Source organism: Monodelphis domestica, chromosome 3, assembly GCF_027887165.1.
Source record: "Monodelphis domestica isolate mMonDom1 chromosome 3, mMonDom1.pri, whole genome shotgun sequence".
Lineage (NCBI taxonomy): Eukaryota > Metazoa > Chordata > Mammalia > Didelphimorphia > Didelphidae > Monodelphis > Monodelphis domestica.
This window is the reverse complement of record NC_077229.1, coordinates 505,972,854-505,995,650: the sequence shown is the minus strand read 5'-3', so window position 1 is coordinate 505,995,650 and position 22,797 is coordinate 505,972,854. Positions and strand designations below refer to the sequence as shown.

Here is a 22,797-nt window from a genome sequence, read left to right as displayed (position 1 = left end):
ATAACTTTGTTTAGTTATCTCTTAAAGTTAAATGCTTGTTTATTTGTCCAACAGTCTATGAATGATCATGTCCTAAAATCAACATCTGCAAAACCATTTTCTTTTTTTTGGCTACTGTATTCTTTCTTCCAGAGTCATCCTTTTCATGGCTATCAGTATAGTTTCATTGGTGGTAGGCAGCTATAGGGAATTACTTTCCAGAATTCTCTTGATATGCTTGCTTCTTTAAGAATTTTCAGTCTATAGTGGAATCACATTGGCAAAGGAGCAAATAAAATACAAATCTTAGATCAATTCAGGATGGTATTTGTATTTTTCTTATACAGATTAAGTATTCTTTTGTTTGCAGATAAGGCAAAAATGGGCTAGAAACTGAGGATCATAGCCTTGGGAATAGTAGGAGACAAAAAGAAAAAAACCCAACCTCAGTCTAGAAGATAAAATTCTTAACTAAAGATAGTGCCAGTATTGATGAGGAAAGAGTTAAGGATGTGTCGATATACATAGATGAGGAAAGAGTTATGTGTGTACAAATATGTGTGTATATAAATATACATTATTGACATTGTCAATTTCAAGTGTCATCTCTACAGAAAGAATTTTAGGGGAAATTCACAAAATACTAACAACATCAACATTGTATAATACCGAATATTTATAGTTATTTTTTTCCATTCTGAAGCACTGTAACCATTCCATAAAACACAGGTATTCAGGGTCCTTTTCTAACAGTGGCAATTCTCAGTACATTGGCTTTTTTTTTTTTTAAGATTTTATAGTTTAAATTGATCTGTTCAGGCACAAGGATACCTTTTAGCTACTTGAATCAGTAATTTAGTAAATGCTACCTTACAAGTTGTAGAAACATGGTATATTTAGATAAACTTATACCTACAGTATTAGAATTTATTTTCTGAGACTTCCAGGAGTAGTACCCTTCAACTTAAATGGCAGAACAAACACAAGTATGACACTAGAAAAGGATGAAGAATATATGATTAGAAAAAGGATCAACTTCACCACCCTCCTCACAGCAAGATCTGGCTAGGCATATTTGTCACTTCTAGTGTCAAGGCAAGGCCTCAGTCAGAGAAAGTATAGAACATTAGGCTGATTGCTTCAAGGAAAGAAAACAATACTCCATTGTTTCACCGTTCAAACCCCATCATGACTCCTTTCTACCTTTCCAGTCTTTATACACCTCTACTCACCTTTATATACTGTGCTTTTATTTCAATGACACTGGCTTCCTTGCGTTTTTCTCAAACATGACATTATATCTCATGACTTGGTGCATTTCAATATTGGCTGGTCTCCATGCCTAGAATTCCCTCCCTTTTCACTTCAGCCTTCTTGCTTCCTAGGCTTCCTTTACGTCACAGCTAAAATCTCACCTTCTATACGAAGCCTCTCCTGATCCCCCTTAATGCTGGTGTCTTCCCACTCTTGATTGTCTCTGGTTAATTCTGTAAACATCTTGTTTTTACATAGTTGTTTGCATGTTATCTTTCCTATTAAACTGTGAACTCAAGTTAGGATGAGTTTTTCCTTTTCTTTGCATCTTCAGTATTTCATAATGCCTGGCACATGGTAGGCATTCAGTGGGGGAAGTGGAGAAGCATTTAAATTCTCTTTACAGATATTATCTCATTTGGTTCTCACAACCCTAGGAGGTAGGTGCTTTTATGATCGCCATTTTGCACTTGAGGAAATTGAGGTAGACACAGATGAAGTGATTTCCCCAGAGTCACACAGCCATTAAGTGCATTAAGTATCAAAGACCATTTGATTTCAGGTCTTCCAGACTCCTGGCACAGCTTTCTATTTATTTTGCAATTTATCTGCCTTTACTAAATTAAAATAAATTAATTAGTGCCTATTGACTGACACATTGACATCTCTGTCTTGAATGTCCACACCATAAGTCTCTCCTTAGAATTGGAGTATGAATGAAAGAGTACTGGATTTAAAGTCCATAGGCTTGGATTTTAGTCTAAGTTTTGCTTCTTACTAGTTTTGTGGTAAAACCAACTTATCCTCTCTGGGCCTCAGTTTAACAATATGAAAAATGAAGATAACACATGTACTATGCTATAAAATTGTTGTGAATAAAATGTTTTGTAAACTTAAATAATAATCTGCCAGTATTATCTGAATGCATTAGCCTGTTCTTCTCTCCTAAAATGTAAGCTAGAATTATCTTGAGCTCTTAGGTGTCTTCAGCTTTGCTTTCCTGTTTTTCCTTCTTCGTCCCCTTATTCTTTTGTTCCCCTCATTTCCTTTTCCTTCTCTTTCCCCCAATAACCCTGTTTGGAGGAAAGATTTAGATAAAAACATCTGTTGTTTTAGATAGGTGGCTAAAGACTTTGCAGATGTAGTTGGCATATGTATCTTTTATGCAGCTTTCCATTGCTGAAGACATAGTTGGATAGAATGAGGAAAAGAAGGGCCTAGAGACCTGAATAGAATGACTCATTTTTTTGTTGTTGTTTTTGTTTTTGGTGAATATATGTGTGTTCTTTTGTTTTAATAAAGGCTGCTGCAAAAAAGCATTGGCTTTACTGAATCCTTACTCTTAACAGTTTGATAAGTCTGTGATATCTCCTATTTGAGTATTCCCTGTAGCACTGCAGAACACAACCTGCTCATTCTCTTAGAATTCTTGACTTCTGTCTGCCACTAAATCCATGATAGGGATTCTACTCAACATGCTATGGCCTTTCTCTAGTTTTCTCAACAGATTATATGGACACCAGAAGCGCTTGTGTCTTGTTCATCATTTATCCTTTTTTCTCACTATATGCCTGCGTCATCTTTTTATTTATTTCTCTAATATAACCATTATGCCAGTCTTGAAAATTCCTAGTTTGTAATATCCTGCAGCCTATTCAAGTTCATCATGTGTTTTTTTGCCCTTTGGCTAATATTCAACTTTATTTCTTTGGACATTATGATATTCCATGACTTACAGCAATATCACTTAAAGTCATTAAAAGAACTACACAATTTCCCAAAGGCAGTGTGTTATTCTTCTTTTCCTGTTCAGTTCTGAGTCTTTCTTATTGTCCATTCCCAGCCAATCTCCAAAATAGATGTGCTAATCAGTTCTACAGGTTGTCCATCCAGCTGCATGTCATAATCTAAATAATAAGATATTCTTTTTCCACTTTTTTTTCTGTATGGATAATTAGGCTTACCTTTGAGTGATTATTGATTTCATTGAGGAGCCTCGGTAGTGTTTTGGGGGTGGATGAAGTTAGCAAAATGTTATCCCAAAACAGATATATCTGGAGGACCTTATGATTCTTCCATTTTGATTTTATGCTGTAGTCTCTCTATTAATAGGGAATTATTGAAAGTTATCTGTGCTGTTAAATCTTTCAAGTATGATTTTGACATCTACATGAGGATGCTTTCTTTGGTCTAAATGCATTTTTATAGTCAACCAGCAAGCAAAATGGATCCTTTTACTTTCCATATACTTTTTTGTTACTTACATGACAGTAAAAATGTGGTCCTTTATATTAGGATAGCTCACAGTAGTAGCCTGTCTTTTACTTTATCTTATCATCATTGTGAATGTTCTTGATGGTGCATAGGTTATTCTCATAAAAATTTTGTACATGCAAGAAAGTATACATATATAAATCAATACTTTAAAAAAATGATTTTCTTTGTTACTTTTCTTTATTAATAAGGTCTGAGTTCTTTACATGCTTCCTAGTTTTAGATGCTTTGAAAATCAGTTTCCCAGAGTCCTTAATATTGTGTCACCTCCATTATGGACATTCCTGTATACTTAATGTAGTCCAATTACTTTTCCCATCTTTGTCTTCTTCAGTGTCATTTACATTTCCTTCATAAGACATCCAGGATCATGGCATTAGATTTTAAATGGACTGACTCCACTGTCCTTGGTGAAAAGGATTATAAAAGACTTCAAAAAGCTTTTTATCCTGTGTCTCTGATGTCTTCCTCCAAGTTTCTAGTTAAGTGTTCTTGGGATGACTTCACTTAGGTGGATCTCACCAAACTCTTTCAATTTATTTTCCTTCTACTCGCTCCTCACTTTAATTAATGATTAATTATATTATATTAATTATATTAATATATATTAATAATAATTAATGATACAATTAAATTATCTCTCATATTTTCCACTAAGATTTAAAAAATGATTTGGTAGTCAAAAACCTACACATGGCTGCCACATTTCTATAATTAACAAGGAAATAAAATGTTTGTTGGTCAAAGCAGTTCCCAGGCTTTCTTTGCCCCCTTGTTATGATAGTTAATTTATATTAATTGAGCTTCTTTAAGAAATAGTTATTCTTCATGTTGATGCCCATTCTTAAATTCAGCTCACATTTTTTGTGTTGTTAGTAGCATGTTTAAATCTGTGAAATTGTAGTTTTAATTGGATGTAATTATTTTAAATATATTTTATTGATATATTTTTTAAATCACCTACATTTCTATTTCCCTTCCCCTCCATGTCCCAGAGAGTAATTCCATGGAACATAAAATATTTTAAAATTAAAAATAAAGGGAAACAAGGCCAAAGAAAAACACAGATTAGTAAAACTCATAAATACATTGAAAAAAATTAGAAAATAGTATGTAACTCTCCACATTCATATCACATTACATGAACCCTCCACCCCCTAGCAAAATGATGTATCTTCTTATATCTCCCTTATGACCATGCTTTTTCTGTGTAATTTGCATCATTCACTCTCAGTTGTTTTGTGGTTATGGTTCTTTGCATTTACATTATTATTGTGTGTGTGTGTGTGTGTGTGTGTGTGTGTGTGTGTGTGTGTTGGCAGCACTTTACTCTGCATTAATTCATTTAGATCTTTCTGAGCTTCTCTGTTTTCATCATATTCATCTTTTCTTATACCACAGTAATAGTCCATTATATTCATGTGCCACAGTTTCTTTAGCTATTCCCCATTTGATGTGCATCTATTTTGTTTCCTCTTCTTTTCTAAAATAAAAAGGAGTGTTACAAATATATACAAATAGCCAAATGCATGTTTATGGATCTCTGTGATTCTCTCTCTCTGTGATATCTCTGTGATTCTCAGCATTATCTGTTCCCTTTTCTGTTAGTTTGATACCATCACACAGAATCATAAAGAGATTAGGATTGAAGACTTTCTTGGTTATTATCATCATTATCATCTTCATCATCATCATTTTGTTTCATGGCCAAAAAAATTCATTGCAAGTAGCTAGTCTTCTGGTGATGAGCCTTTCCATATTTAGCTAAGATGATCCTGGGAAAGCAGAATTCTGTGCTAAAATGGACTTAAAATACCTTTCCAGCATGATAGAACCTTCCAAGCCTTGTGCTCAGTGGGCAAGCCTTCAGGATCCCATGGTCACTTCAGTAACATGATGAAGCATCAGAATAGGACTTTGTGGATTGATATAGTAATAAATTTCATTTAATGAAACAGGTGCAGAGTACTAAAGTAAGGGGTACCATATTTTACTCTTATGGGGAAGATTATAATCCTAATGGGGAAGATGATAATCCTAATGATTTGTAAAGGTAAAATTTGTGGATAGGATTCATAGGGAAGAATATTATTGATGAAATAAAAAATGCTCTAAGGATTTGTCTTTGATTATTTTGAAAATATCCTCCTAAGATTCTGTGGTCTTGCTTGATATCCAGTTGGGTTTTATAATTGTCAAAGTGTCTTTTTCGGGGACAATCAAGAGATTAGTTTAAAGATTTTGAAGATGTACTATGTATTTTATCTCTTTAGGTGAGGCCTGAAATTATGTTGGTTGCTACCACTCAATCTAATTATAATTAGACTTTAAAAAATTTAGAATTGATTAAGATTTTTATAAATCTATAAGCCTATTGAGAAACTTTGCAATGATTTGTATTTTTGCTTTTATTTACCACATTGAATACCACTTGAATTTAATGAGTTTTTTTGTTTAAGAATACCAAGAGAAACTGTTACCTACTGATCTGTTTTCCATCTACTTGGAGAATATTACTACAGCAGCAATGTTTTAGGTCTGTGTCTAGGAAATCATGGAACAAGTGTCAGAATAATTTATTGGGAATGACAGATTGATTAGATTTGTTTAGTAGATAATGTTTAAAATTATTTAGGAAATTATTAGCCCACTAACTTATTTTAAAAGGTTGTTATATAATTTCAATGAGCAAGAAAAAAATCTGGATTTTTCCCCTTTGAGTTGAATTTTGATTTTATTTTTTTCCAATGACTTTAATTACCTAGTATTACATTAGTAAATAACTGGTCACATTTTTTTTTTTGCCTCTTAAAATTAAGTGAACAAAAAACTTGGTTAAAAAAAGAAATGGCATAATTTTGAATACTCCATGAGTCCCAGGTGCTGAGATTTTTGTTTTTCAGGATTGAAATTGACCTAATAAAAATTGACCTTTTCACTATAAGCACCTGAAAGTAAATTGCTTTTATATTGAGCAAAAATGTGCTAAAACCAAGAGTAAGTTTTATTGCATCTTTAAAATATGCTCTTTGAGGTACATCATTGTTAGCAGTTTATATCAGTTTGTTGCACAAATGATTTTGTATATTTCATCATAATAGAGATTTGTCAATCTTGGGTGTTGAGAATCTTGTTGATTTAAGAATTGACACCCCTTCCCCACCCTTAGTATTTATTTCCTCATGATATACTAAAACAATTCTCAAGCACTTTCCTCAAAACTTACTTTTATTATTTTTTTATTAGTTTTGGTTATAGCATGTAGTCATAGCAAAAGCTACTTTTACCTTGAATTTCACATGTAGATTTTATTTAGAAATGGCAACTAATGTCAGTTCCACAAATATTTATTAGATTCCTGCTTTGCGTAAGATGCTATCCTAGGTGACTGAGTTTTAAAGAAAAAATGAAACAGATTTTGACCAACATGATGTTGTTATATTATGTGAATGAGGAGGAGAATAATAATGACGACAATGATGATAACTAGCATTTATATAGAGCCTGCTCTGTGCCAGGCACTGTGGTAAGTTCTATAAATATTTTATTTGATCTGCACAACAACCTTGGGGAGTGAGGTTTTATTATTATCCCATTTTTAGAGATAAGAAAAGTAAGGCAAAAGAGGTTGACTTAGCTAGGGTACAAACTAGTAAGAATCTAAGGCTGGATTTGAATTCATGTTTTCCTTTCTCTGGACCAAGTGCTCTATTCATTGCGCCACAAAGCTGGTAAGTAAATAAATAAATATAAGGTAGTTTGAGGGTGGAAAATACATTGACAGCTGGTGCAAATGATTAGAGAAGGTATTGTGAAGGAGTCATATGAAGTGAGGAGTAAGACAGATTCTGAGAATCAGAAATAAGGAAGAGGAATACATTTCAAGTCATGGAAGGTGGCTCATAGAAATATATATATATATATATATATATACAGGAGATTGAGGAGCAACTAGTTGTCTATTTTGAAAATGAATATAATGATGAATATGATTAAATAAGTTTAGAAGGAAAGCTAGGTTGGAGAAAAAGGGTGTAAGACTTTAACTTCCAGATTGGGGAGTTTTATCTGAAAGATAAAAGGAGAGATACTGAAGATTTTTCAGCAAAGGAGCAACATGGTGAGCACTGCACCTTAAGATTATTTTAGCTGCTTATGGATCATCGAGAGGTAAGAGATGGAAAACAAGTTAATCCGGAGACTTTTATGGCAGTCCAAAGGGGAGAGGTGATTTGGGCCCCTGAACCAGGATGAAGACCATGTGAATGCTGATAAGGGAAGAATTATGAGGGATATTTTGGAGACATAATGGATAAGAATTGACCATAGATTGGATTTAGAGGCAATGTGGGATTGAAAGGAGAATCAAGGACAACTGAAGTTTTGAATTGGGGTGACTGGGAGTGTTATTAAAAGGATAGTCTGTAGAAGAGTCAGGTTTAGATTTGAGATGTAGAGTTTGAATTGCCATTGGAGAGGTTCAACTGTCAGTTGGTTATTTGGGAATGGAGTGAGATTGGTGTAAACATATAGACTTGGGAATTATCTCTGTATGCATCTATGCTAAATAAGACCAGGGATGAGATGAGAGTTGGAGAAGAAAACCTAATTCAGAACCTTGCTTGGAGGGAGATAGGGGGGTGGGTGGGGGAGGGGAGGTGGGCTAGGGAGATAAACCAATTATAATTATTAGGTGCAAGATGGATGATGAAACAGTACTGGGAACTGAGAAACAGTAATCAGACAAGTAGGAGGAAAATTGAGATACAGTATCATAGAAGCTGAAGGAGAGGCAGGAGTATCCACAAGGAAAGGGGTCGATTTGTTAAAAACTGCTGAGATCTTTGGTAATCCATTGATGATTATATTGATTGGCTATGTTTCTAGATAGAATTAAAGTCATGAGAATTGAGTTTAATGGAAGGTCCAACAACTCAATATTTATTGAAATCTGCAGGCATGGGGACCAAGTTTATTGTGGAAAAGGACAACTGTCAACCAGATACTGAAGGAAGGGTGAAAAAAAAAGAAAAGAGTGATATCTAGAGACATTAGATAACATCAAGGATCTCATAGGGTGGTACAGAAAAATCTGATGAACATTAAACCATGAGAGAGGCTACTTACAGGCAGAGAGATAGTATCTAGAAAAGTATTAATAGAGAGCAAAAGTAGGCTTTGTGAGTTTCTCAGGGTTGCTTATTCCAATATAAATAAACTACTTATTTTTTTCTCAAAGAAAAGAGTTGTCTCAAAGTAGTAATAGAAACATGGAGTAGTTCTTTTCTTTTAAACAGAAGGCAGCCAATTTCCTGATGCAACATCAGGTATTCATCGAAAGCTTTAAATATTTTTAATAAATTTGAATGAACAGCAAAATTTCCGCAATAAGTCAAAGAGTCAGCTACTTCTTGATTTGTGAAAAAAAGAGAGACTATACTTTGTATTTTAAATGTTAGGATTTTTCAGCAGGACAATATTTTACTATCTGTTACCTCACATGTTTTTAACCAAAAGTAGTTTGATATTTGACTCGATTTCAGTTTGTTTTTCTTTTTTCCATTACACTTTTAGAAAATTTCTCTCTCATTCCATACTGGAAGATTCTACTGTAAAAAACTAAAGTGTCACTGTGGTTTAGATATTAATTTGCAATCTAGTGCTGCAATCAAATAACAGATTCAGATGATTTTTACTTTTTTAAGCTTGAGGGCATTTTAATTGATAAACCATTGACTTAAAATTTTTTTTATTATATTGATTCATTTTCTCAATTCTTATGGGATAGAGTTTATGTGATATTTAGCAAAGGACGTATACTTTAAATTTGTTTACATACTGTCAAATCAGTTCATTAAAATATGATTACCTATTATAGTAGCAGAACAAGGGTAATAATTTCAAAGTGGGAAATACAATATCTTTTCTTGAAAATTTAAGCAATGGTGATTAAAATTAAAACTTGAAGTTTTGATCATATGCCTACATATTGTATTATGAAGGCAGAATATGAAAATTATAAAAATTATTTCTAGACATGAGGATACATTTTTGGAGAACCTTGAGCAGTTTGTTTTATATTATGAATAATTTTTTATACAAATCCTTACCTTTCATCTTAGAACTAATACTAAATATTGGTTCCAACACAGAGGAGTGGTATGGGCTAAGCAGTTAGGGTTAAGTGACTTGTCCAGGGTCACCCATCTAGACAGAGTTTGAGTTTTAGATTTGAACCTCCCCCAACCTGGCTCTCTATCTCCTGAGCCACCCAAACGACTCCATTACAAAATATTTTTAATGCATTCAGACAAAAGAAAAAATTAAACAAAATGGCCCTTGGAACAGCCAGAATGGATTCCAACACTGAGATGCACCAAACTTGTATTGAGGGAAAAGACAGAAAATCTACAAAAAGCAAGATACCAGAACTTTAAATGCATAATACCATTTTTAGTGTGGTAATAAAGTGCCCCCATAACTCAGTGACCCCTCGAGGACTTTGTTATAATATAGCTAAATGTAGCATCAAATTTTGAAAAACCCGCATCATCATCAAATGTTTAATTTCTTTAATTCTATAGTACAAATCACTGACTATATTAATGTGATTATCCCCTCCATTGAGAATTTTAGATTGCATCTGTTTCATGTTTTCAGTATATGCTACTTCATGAGTTGTTGAAGGACACTTTTCTCCACATACTCCATCTGCACCCCCCTGCCCGCTCTCCCCCCTCCCCTGCCAAGACACCATCACTTGGTGTCTGTCATTATGATGATGATTCTCAACAACTTGCTTTCTGGACAATAGTATATAATCTTACTCTTGTCCCATGCTTGAAAACTTTCCAACTTCATATAGTCTGCCAGAGGTTAAATTGTGCTGAGATAGTTTTGAAAACTGATTTTTGACAGTCAATTTCTATGTGTTCAATGTATTTTGCTTTTAAAGACAAGAACACATGCAATCTACTTTAGAAAGTTTTCTTTTTAAAAATTAAAAAATTTTAAAGAGGTTTGAAGGCACAGTTTTCTGGGAAATCTAGAATTAGGATTCAAGGTAGCTTAGTTATATAGATTTCTGTTTAATCTTGGACAGTGTGATATGTCAGAAAAGTTCTAATTTTGTTGTCAGAGAACCTGAACTAAATTTACAGGTGTACAGCTAGTTATATCTCCTTTCTAGGCTTCAGTTTTCTAAGCAATAAAACAAGAGGATTAAAATAGATGATTGTTAATGCTGCTTCCATTTCTAAATCCTATCATCCTAATGCAATGTTGTTTATTCCTCTTCTAAAGCAATAGTACTCTTCTCATTCTGTTTTTTTTAATCACAAATTATTTACGTTATCATTAACATTGTTATAAAAGAGAATAAATCTTCATATGATAGCCTATATTATGAGAAGTAACCTCATGAAACCTTAGAAATAAGGATACTTATTTCAGTAAGCTTGAATCCTTTTAATGGACATGGGAAGAATTCAGAAAGGTAGGTCACAAGTAAACTAATGTGGACTTTCACAGTTTTTGATAAATGATTATAAAACTACAACTTTTAAATTTTAACCAGATTCCTTGTTCAATAGAATACTAAGATATTTGTTCTGTTAACCTATTTAACAAAATGCTAAATTAGTAGAGATACAACTTGCTGCAGAATGAAGCCTCTGTGGGTAGGAGTGTTAGGAAATAAAACATGGCTTATCCTTTTGGCAAAAAAGAATTTACTTTGAAAAGCTTTTATGAATAAAGGAGAAGCTATGATATTAAGCAAAAGAATGGAAGGAGAGGGTTTGACAGAGCATGGCAGAATATAGAAGGAATAATAATTCTATTATGAAATTATCCTATTTAGCTACACCATCTTATTTAGCTGCCACAAATCTTTGTTCTCTCTCTACCCCCATGTCCTCTCTCCTCTCTGAATCTCGTTAGTACTGATTTGCCGAAGATAAAACATTTATTTATTCAACACTTTAAAACTTATAAAATGCTTAACAAATAATATTTCATATGATCCTTATAACAACTTTGGGAGGCAGGTGCTATTATTATCTTAAGTTTACACATAAGGAAACTGAGGTAGACAAGTTGAGTGACTCACCTAGGATCGCACAGCAAGTAAATCTGAGAAAGAACTTGAACTCAATTCTTCTTGACTCCAGGTCTAGCACTCACTGCCCCACCTATCCACCCTTCCTCTCTTGGGGACTTTCCTTTTGAATGACATTTCTTTCTAATAAATTTGCTAACATTTGTTTTTATTTTAAAGAGGAGAGCGAAATTTTTTTCCAAAATAATAATGTTTTTTTATATCGTGTTAGAAAAAGAATGGATATGCCAGAGAAGCAATTTAAAGAAGCATGAATCCAGCCGTGAATTTAAATTTGGTTGTCTTATTATAGCTATTCTCCTTAATCTTGAAAATTTCTAAATGTGAAGAACTAGTTCCCTGTGTACTGTTTTATTAGCCTTTGTTCAGTTGTGTCTGACTCTTCTTGACCCCATTTGGGGTTTTCTTGGCAAAGATACTGGAGTGGTTTGCCATTTCCTTCCCCTGCTCATTTTGCAGATGAGGAAACCAAGGCAAATGGGTTAAGTGACTTACCTAGGTTCACACCATTAGTAATAGTCTGAAGTCAGAGTTTGAACTCGGGAAGATGCGTTTTCCTGACTCCAGGTTCAAGGCTCTATCCACTGTCCCACCTTAAAAGTATATCTATTCTTGCGCTCCTTCTTTTTCTCCCGCATTCTCTTTCTATTTCCCGCTCCCTTGTCCATTGAGAGGGCTGCTATTTCTATCCTAGCAACATGCCTACCTGCAGGTTCTTCATACAAAGAGGTAAAAGTCAAGAAGAAGAGCAAAAAGTTCAACTAAAACCAGTCTGATAAGTCAAAATGAAAACTGGTTTAAACTAAGAGACATAGACAATACAGGGTGGAAACAAATCTATGCCCGATAGTGATTTATAGAAGCAAAAAGAAGAATAAAACATCTTTTGGAATAAAGTAGCAAGGAGCCAGAAGTGCTCTTTATGTGTAACAAATCTTGTAGTGTAGAAGTCGATTATAATGTATCTTCTTCTAAGAATCGTACAATTGGATGGAGAGAGTATCTCTGTAACCATTGAGATCACCAATACATGGGCTAGTCTCGGACTAAAGAAAATGAGTAACCTGTTTTGCACATTTTTATGTTAAAATAAAATCTTAAACCACAAAAATAAGTGGGCATGACATAACCATTTAGGAGGCTATCTGAGCAGCACAACTTTAAAACTCAGCTTGACCTACTCTTAAATTTAGCTGTTGCACTTATATATTCAGTGAAATAAAATATACCTATATATTCATACATATACTTAGTTAATCATATAACACCAAACTTTTATTTAAAAACACATACATGCACGCCAAAAAAATCCCTCCATAAGAAACTTAACTGTTAAGTTTCTCCCTCTTTCCCCTAATTCCAGTATAAAAATAACCATTGAAATGTCTGTTTTTATGATCCACTTTGAGAGTAAGAATGAAGTAAAGATGACAGCCATATACTGGATTCTTCTACTGCTTAATATATTAATTAATAAAGAATTCTTAGCATGCACTGGCAATAAATGTGTTATAGGTGTTTCTTAGCTATCCAGTTAGAAAGTTGGAAGTTTTGGTCTTGAAGAATCTTAGAGATCATCTTTCTAACATACTATTTTGCAAGTGAGAAACCGAGTTACAGTGAAATGTAATGAACTTTTCCAGTTGGTAGCAGAACCAAAGTGAAAATGCTTTCTCCCCAGTTCCAAGGAAATGGGTGTTTTCCCTTCTCTGTATTGTGCTTTCTCTGCTGATTCTTTTGACTTCCCTATATGTTTAAATAAATTACCTCAGTAATTTATTGTGTGCCTTTTCCCCAGCACACACTGTTTACTCATCAATTGCCTGTTTGAGTGAGGAGTTTGGGTTTCAGAATTCTAAAGTTTAAAAACTTAAGTTATTTCATCATTCATAAATAAATTCACTTAAAAATTAAGTAAAAGAGGCAAAATTGTTTAGAAGATAAAACATTGCCTAGATGCTTGTTAGAATTCTGACTACAGCTTTTATAGGATGTCATTAAGTTCATTCAGCCTTTGTTTTCCCATCTAGAATGAAAGGCAGTTAATTCCCCCTTACATTAATCAGCTAGGCACTTTAAGTCATTAGAAAGAAGTAAAATAAAAGTTGCTATTGTTAGTAAGCACAGTATTTTGGATGCTTCAGTAGTTTTGAAAAAGTAAGGCTTTTTTATTGACATGATTTGAAACAAGTAAATTTGTTTAGTTATTTTCTTGAGCAACTAACTAGCTAACTAATCAACAATGTCTTTCTTTTTCTCTTCTTGCCCATTCTCCTCTTCCTTTCAATCCCTTATCCAAAGGCCACTGGAAAGAGTTAGCCTTGATTACACTGAAACTATCAGGGCAAGAAAATCTTATTGCATTCATGGTGTCCTGAACCAGGAGATCCATCACCTACTGCCACAAATAGGTATTCTTTTTCAGGGATATTAGGTAGGTGAATTCAGCTGGAGAAGAAAATAGCTTCTGAGTATTTGTAGATAAAATCTTAGCTATCTAGAAAGGGACCTTAGCTATCTAGAAAACTTAAGTACTCAAAAGAGTTGATAACTAAAATGTTCCATAAGGGAAGTTTTTACAATTTTAAATACTCTTTGCTAAGTATTTTAGTTTTGATAAATTATTTTTTTAAAGCTGGAATTTCTGTTAGTACATTTTTTTTCCTTAGAAACTTTTTCTAACTTATTAACAAACTCCTGAGACAGAAGAGAAAGGACTAGGCAAAAAGGGTCACACAGGCAACAAGTGCCTAAGGCCAGTTTGGACTCAGTTTCTCATGACTCCAGACCTGTTGCTATCTACTGAGCCACCTAGTTGCCTTTATTATTACATTTCTTTAAACAACAAACAAACAACTATCTAACTGGGAAGAATTTAGAAATGTCAGCTCCACTGGAAATGATTCTCCTGTTTCCAAAGTGAAGGCATAGAAAGTTTGTGGGAAAGGATACTTCCTACTTTCTAGATATCAACAGTCTGTGAAAATGTTAGTATCTTAGAATCTAAGTGTGAATAAATATTCTTTGGTCTTAAAGTAGTACAGATTTTATTCTGCCTGTTTGGTCTGAAATTGCTGCAAATGAAAGTTCACAATAGCTCTTTCTTCCATAAGAATACTCAGTCTGTTCACTTCTATCATAAATGTTTCTGTTAGTTCTCAGAGTTCTGAGTGTGTTCAAGTTTGAGAAGAAGGTATATCCTGCTAGGGAAGAGAAAGATGGAGTGAAAGAAAATCAGTTCATAGTTCGGTAGAAAAAGCTTCAAAGAACAGGACAAGAGAGAGCAATATATGACCATTTCTATGAATAGCATCCGAGTTTTTTTGAAACAAAATTCTTTGTCTCTTTATTTTTAGACTTAAGCCAGATTTTAAGGTTGTATTATTTGAAATAGATAAATGGGAAAAGTAAATTTATTTCATATATATGGAATGTACATGATATAAATTCATTAGAATGTAAACAACCCCAAAACCTTATCTGTTACAGAACTTTGAAATGGGTTGCTTCCCAATTTTAAATGCATGGCACGTTATTATTCATATCCTCTTTTACCACAATTACAAATGTTGCTTTTTAAATGCATTTATGTACTTCAAGTACATGTACTTTATGTAATGCTTATGTACTTCCAAAAGTCCTAGTTAGTAGTAGAATCAATGGAATGTTAATTCAATTAATTTATTTAAAAAATCCAAATGTTTTATTTTTAATATGTAGAAATTTTTTGTGACTATATTGGACGTGGATATGGATGAGTCACTCAGGATGGACAAGCCCAGATGAGTTCTGCATCATTGCAGGGCAGGTTTAGATTTATTTGATCACAAATCCATTTGAGTAATACCATTCTAATACAAGAAACATTTTGCCCTTGATTTTGGGATGGGGGAGGGAATTTGATACTAATAAAAATGAGAATTGGTAATCTTCAGTCCATTTATTATACATGTGGTTTATTATGGTGATATTCCTAGAGTCACTAGAATCACTCTTCACATAGTGTCAAGTATTTAAAAGAAGTTGTTTAATCTTAGCTAAATGGAAATAACTTGTATTATCACTATACTTTCATTTTTGTTATACACGAAAGGCATATTTCTTGGAGAGAAAGTATGGAGTAGTAGATAGAGAGAGCAAGCACCAGCAACAAGATCAGAATGATTTGGCTTCTTGTTCCACTTCACTCTGAAATATGCTGGCTGTGAGGGCCTGGCCAGAGCCCCCAGCCCTTTAGTGGCAAAGGCACTTCTGAGCTTGGTTGTGGGACAGAGGCTGAAAGAGGATGACACGAATTGATAGAGCCTCTTCAGCAAGAGTTTCCTACAATGGTGAAATCACAGGTTCAATCTTCTCTACCCCTTCCTCCACTCCTTCTCAATAGATTTAAAGTACTTTGCAAGCCTTAAAGCTTTACATAAAGCCAACAGTTATTCTGGGACTTTATTAGGGCTTGGAGGATGATCCCCAGGTCCTTCAAGGCTCTGCTAGCAGCAGAGCTGATTTGACCTGCCTGTCATATGAGGATCAGTATGAATTTAAAAGAGTTTCATTCTGATAGGGTTGACTACCACATAGTAGTTTTGTTTGTTTGTTTGTTTTGGCTCTTACAACCCTTGAAACCGACTACTAAGATATGGAAAACTGAGATCTCCTGCCTGGAGAGTATATTCTCACATGCAGGTCCTGAAACACTGAAGCAAGAGGCCAGGCCCTGAGCAAATTGTCTCAGGTATGTTTTATAGGATATAGCTTGTTTTAAGCAAGAAAGCTAGGGGAAAGTATTTAAATTTAGTTAAGATATTTTTAAAAGATAATTTTTACTTCCTATATTAGTAACAAATCGGGCAAGGCCTAGCTAAATGGGGTTAAGTGACTTGCCCAGAATCACATAGCTAGGATGTGTCTGAGGTCAAATTTGAACCCATGTCCTCCCAACTCCTCTAGCTGCCCTGTACATCCAGTTTTTACAAATTAAATATTTTAAATATGAAGAGCATTCACTGTTTAAAGGCGCTTGTGAATCTTTTTGAAGAAAATAATCATTTTTAAAGATAATCAACTTGAATTTTTTATAATTTTCATTTGGAATTATTTGCTTTTAAAAGGGTAAACATGCTATATTAAAATTGGTATAACTGTATTTAATCTTTCTCTGATGTAATACTCTTTAAAATTTTTATATAGTACAATAGTACCCACCTTCTTTGTGCCACTCATTTTTAGAATATATAAGTCAAACTACTTTGCATAAACTGAATCATACACACTCTTATAAAGATGTTTTTATTTTATTTTATTTATTTTTAAACCCTTACCATGCACCTTAGAATCAATACTGTGTGTTGGTTCTAAGGCAAAAGAGGGTTATGGGCTAGGCAATGGGGGGTAAGTGTCTGAGGTCAAATTTGAACCCATGTCCTCCCATCCTTGGGCCTGACACTCAATCCACTGAGCCACCCAGCTGCCCTCTCCTAAAGATGTTTTTATATAGAGATTATATATAGAGATTGCCTGATATTCAAAGGTCTCTACAATTCGAGCCTCACCATCTATCTTAATATTTGTTACTTTCATATTCAGCCTTTGGCATATTCAACTTCTGAACATGTCTTTGCTTCCTTTTAGACTATAAACTCCTTGATGGCCAAAGCTATTTCTTCTTTACATTTATACCCATGGCATCTGTTACATATATTGACATTAATCAAACGTTAAGTGGATGAATTATTTTTCTATTGCATATCCTAGAAAGAGTATTAATATTTACATCATGATTACCATCCTCTTCCCTCTACTGTGTAAAAATTTTCACACATTCTGTGTCAGCCAAGTTGCTGTTGGCACATTGCACACTGCTTCAAACTTAGCACATGTTTAACAAATATTGACAACTTGATTTAGTTAAACTGAATAAAAATGATATAGGTAAGCTCTTCGTTGATTAATCGGCATTTGGGGGGTAAAATGGAACATACATTTTTAAAAAAACTCTTAACTTATATCTTAGTAAAAGTTTCCTCATATACAGAGTTAGAATGTGAGCTCCTTGAGGCCAAGGATGATGCTTTTGCCTTTCTTTGTATATTCAGAACTTAATTCAGTATAGGGCACATAGTAGATGCTTATTGGCTGGCTTAAAAAAAAAAGAGAAATAGGCAAGGAATTTAAAAGAGTATTTTGTAATTGTACTTCCAATTTTCACATGACTTGTGAGGAAAGGACCATCCAAGGTTTAGATTATAGGTTTGTAAAAAGACTTAAGTAAGATTACTTTAAATCTTATTGGAAAAGCCAGAGTTGGAAGCAAAGGAGGATTTGGGCTAGATTACCACTTTTGGATGGCCACCCTTTTGTGAGGGATGCATATATCAGACTATGCAAATGATGGGTTTGCTCATATTAGAAAATATGGAGTTGTATAAATTCAAATTTAAAGTAATGAGGCAAATTATTTAAATCCTTAATGTTGTTGCTACATTATAGAGTTAAACATTATTTGTCTTGTTTGTTTCTTTTCCCCACTTGCTATCTACCAGGAATTTGGAGCTGGGCCAGAGAGGTCTCCAAAGCGTAGCAGTTAAAATAATTTTGAATGTATTTAAGTATAGTTTTGGCACCTATTCTGGAAAAAATACTTGAAAAAATCATGGATATTTATGGACTTTTGGCTGTATTCAGTCATGGGATCTTCTAAATCTAGTTCACTTCTATTTTGTCTAGACATTTTAGTAGTATACCTAATGAAAAAACCATGACTTATATCTAAAATGGTGACTTAAAATTCTAAGTACATAAACAATTTTAATCAGCCTATCGAGAGACTTGAGAGTCTAGTGACAAACTTTATGTTTCTTGTCATAAGATCAGCTGTGCTAAGTTTGGACAGATGTATCACCAGGTTGACTTTTTTTTTTTGCTTATGGCAAAACTAAATTGCAGATAGGGTAAAAATATACATTTGTGGAGGAAGGAAGTCCCTGTAATACTGAAGTATCTAATGCTTTAGACTTGATAAATGAGATATTTCACCTAGTCAAAGATATTTTCTCATTTCATTATATTTAGTTGTGATTTCATTAAATAAATATGAATACCCATGCTTGAATATTTCACAGTAGTCATTTCATCATTTTGAGTATTATCACCACCAAAATAGATCCTAACTTCTTTATAACTGAGGTGATGCTTTAAAGAGTTTCTATGACCCCCAAATTCATCACTGGATAGTTAAGTTTTAGCCTAAAACTGCACTAATAGCTTTTAGGATACCTTGTATATCCAAGATCAATCCTTTTGTTTTTAAGGGTTTTTAAACTGCTTCATTAGCAATTAATAAAATAGTTTATCTTATTAGAAATTAGAACTAAGAAATTTAGTCTTCTATTCAGTTCTTCTGTTCATATAATTCAGTTGTCTTCTCTTTCCCTTAGGTTTTTACCTTAGTTAGAATTCTATTATAAAAGAAATAGCATGAAGTTTTAAAGAAGGTGGTCATTGAATCCTTTTTTTTTCCTTGATTTTGAGTAGATCTCAAATTTGTTAGTCAGTAAACAAACCTTTATTAAGTGTCTCCTGTGTGCGAGGCTCTAAGTTAAATAATGGGGATGGGGAAAAAAGGAGTGTCCTGTGGCAAGAATTATAAGTTGGCTATAGTCATTGGATCACTCAGTATGTGGAAGGGAATGACATCTAAGAGTACTAGAAAAATAAGATAGGAGAAGGTTTTGCTAAAACAGAATTTTGCATTTGTTTTGGGGATCAAATATCAGAGGAACCCACTGGGGTTGATTGAATGAGGAGGAGGTAATTGAGGGTGACTTAGACCTTTTACACTTGAGGAAGATCAAATCGACAGCTGAGTGGAGAGAATCCTGAGGTAGGGAGACCACAGGAAGCCACTGGGGTTATGAGGACCTGACTGGAAAACTGCAAAGCCTAATCCAAAGATAGGCTGCAGCTTTCTCTCAATAATGTCTTGGAAAAAAAGCCTAAATGAAGACTATACTCTTAAGGTAGACATGATCATTATCTTAATTCATTTTATTTAGAGAACTTATCATATGGAGTAGATTGAAGATGTTGCTACAGAAAACAGAACTAGAATCCATGGATTGAAGTTTTAGGGAACAGATTTCAGACCAACAATTTCAACAACAGATTTCAGTCTAACACTTAAGGCTAATAGTTCACTTATTAATGGATGTATTCAAGCAGAGATTGGATGACCAGCTGAGGGGACAATCTATAGAGCAATTCTTTTATAGGTACAGCAGTTGAACCAGATAATATCCAACTTCTCTCACTATGATTCCATTTCTGTGAATTTTTGATTATATGAATTTGCAAAGGTTTGTATTCCTATGGCGTTTCAGTGATTGTAAGGGAGGGGAGGAAAGCAAATGACTACATGGGAATCTATTGAATTTGTTTTTTAATATTAAGAAGTGTTTAGGACTGTGGCCCCACAATTCAGCTAGGGAATATTATTCCAGGGCTAAACAGTTACTGAATATATATAATATATTATTCCTGTTACTTTTAAAAAGTAGTTTTGTTGTTTTAAAAATTATTTTGTCATTTGCCAGATGGCAGTCAATAAACATTTATTAGATGTCTACTATGTGCTAGGCACTATGCTACCAAGTACTTGGATTACTCACCCTTGGAATGAGTATTTTACTGTATCCAATGGTGTATTCTCACCCTTGAAGAACCCTCAATCTAATAGGGAAGACAACGAGCACACAAATAGTACAAACAAGCTATATGTCAGATAAATAGGAAATAATTAATGGAGGGAAGGTACTAGAATTAAGTATTTGAAAAGGCTTCCTGTAGAAGGTGGGATTTTAGTATGGACTTGAGGAAAGCTGGGGATGGGGGGTGGGAGATCATTCTAGGTATAGGAGACAAACTAGAGCAAAGAAATGGAGTGTTCTGTTAAGTGGATTAGCAAGGAGGCTAGTGTCACAAGATCTAAGATTGTGTATATTTTGGGGGAGAGGTATTAAAGCCTAAGAAGACTGTATAGATGGGGGGCTAGATAATGAAGGGCTTTGAATGCCAAAAAGAGGATTTTGTACTTGAGCCCACAGGGGAAAAGAAACTACTGAAATTTATTGAATATGAGAGTGACATGGTCGTAACTGCATTTTAAAAAAAAATCACTTCGATGCCTAAATAGAGGATGCATTGGAATGGGGAAAGACCTGTGACCTACTGACCAAATAGAAGGCTATTGAAGCAGACTAGACCTAAGGTGATAAGATAAGGCCTTGCACTAGAGTGGTAGAAGGGGGTGGCAGCTAGGTAGCTTGGTGGATGGAGAGCCAGGCCTGGAGACAGGAGGACCTGGGTTCAAATGTGGACTTAGACACACTTCCCAGCTGTGTGACCCTGGGCAAGTCACTTAACCTCCACTGCCTAGCCCTTACCAATACACGTCATTGATTCTAAGATGGAAGATAAGAGTTTTTAAAGAAAAGAAAAGAAAGTAGAATGGTAGAGGAGGAAGGGTTTAGAGGAAATGGTATGAAGTTCTATTTCAGACATGAGTTTAAGATGTCTATTGGACAACCATTTTAAGATTTCTGGAAGGCAGTTAGAAATGGGAGATTGAAGATCAACAGAGATGTTAGAACAGGACAGCTAGTTGTGAAAATCATCAGCACAGATACTCTGTATTCAATCCATGGGAGCCAGTGTGATCACCTAGTGAACGAGTATGGAGGGCCCAGAATGGGAGAACCCTGGGGGAAATTTATAGTTAATTGACATAACCCAGATGAAAATTTGGCAAAAGAGGAAGAGATGGAAAGGCTCTTCTGGGTAGGAGAGAGAACCAGGAGAGAGTGGTATCCCATAAGCTTTGAGAGAAGAGAGTTTGAAGAACAGAGGGATCAGCTGTATAAAAAGCTGCAAAGAAGGCAAGAATGAGGATGTGATCTTGTTTTGCTTCTTATAGTGATTATAGTCTTGGTATTTTTATATTGCTGATTATAAAATGTATATAGATTTATATGAGATGAGACTAATATGACAGATAATACTTAATTTTACTAGACTTTACTGTGATTTAAAGCTTTTATTTTAGAGAAAGCAGAGTGCATCTGAACTACAAAAGTGTTTGGTTGCTGCTAATAGTAGAGTGAATTTCTTAGAATGATGACACCATAAAAAAGCATTGCATTCTCTTGTATAAACTAAATTTTCTTCCTCTTTTTTTTTTGTACAGGTTTCCACTTGAGTGGCACAGTGACAGAACCTGCAATGCAATCGGAGCCAGAAACTGTTTGCAACGTAGCTATCAGCTTTGATCGTTGCAAGATTACCTCAGTGACCTGTAGCTGTGGAAACAAGGACATATTTTATTGTGCCCACGTTGTGGCACTTTCTTTATATCGCATCCGCAAGCCAGATCAGGTCAAATTGCATCTTCCCATTTCAGAGACTCTCTTTCAAATGAACAGAGACCAACTACAAAAATTTGTACAGTATTTGATTACAGTGCACCATACAGAGGTTTTGCCAACTGCTCAAAAATTAGCAGATGAAATTCTTTCCCAGAATTCAGAAATCAACCAAGTCCATGGTAAGTATGGTCTTTATTCCATAAAATGTCATCTTGGTTCCTCTTTGTCCTTTATTGATTTTCATTTTCTGATAAAAACATAAACTAAGGATAGATGTTATTCCTAGGAGTTGGACTTATAAATCTATTTGTTAATATTTTCAATCATATTGTTGGAGCCTTCTGCTAGACATTCTTCTTATATTTTCTTGAATATATGATCTTAGAAATCCATCTTAGAAATCCCCCCCAAATGTCTTTATCACCTTTTAAGTACTTTGGTAAGGAACTCAGTAGGTTATTTAATGCTTCCACTTTATGAATTATTACTAGAATCCATGGCTTTTGCATAGCCTGACAATATGACAATACTTCCCTCAAGTAAGAGCAATGCTTTTTAAAAAAAATTTTTATTCTTTAGTGATTAGGGGAGAATAATGTCAAATAATACCTATCTTCAGAAATTGTAGTGAGGAAAAATCTTTTAAACTTCAAAGTATAATATAAGTGAGAGCTATTTCTATTTCTATTATGTTATTAGGTTAAACAATCACTTTAAAATGTGCAACTTTGGCCCACTTAAAGAAAACAGTATAAA

The 22,797-nt window shown here is 34.1% G+C and overlaps 1 protein-coding gene across 1 annotated transcript in view; it reads left to right on the top strand.

Moving 5' to 3' along the window:
• The window catches only part of ZSWIM6 (zinc finger SWIM-type containing 6), a 219,356-nt gene that overhangs the window by 123,555 nt on the left and 73,004 nt on the right, over positions 1-22,797 (top strand). Inside the window, exon 2 of the mRNA XM_056824874.1 lies at positions 21,864-22,220. Within this exon, the coding sequence (XP_056680852.1) occupies positions 21,864-22,220 (357 nt within the window). The remainder of the gene's footprint in view (positions 1-21,863; positions 22,221-22,797) is intronic.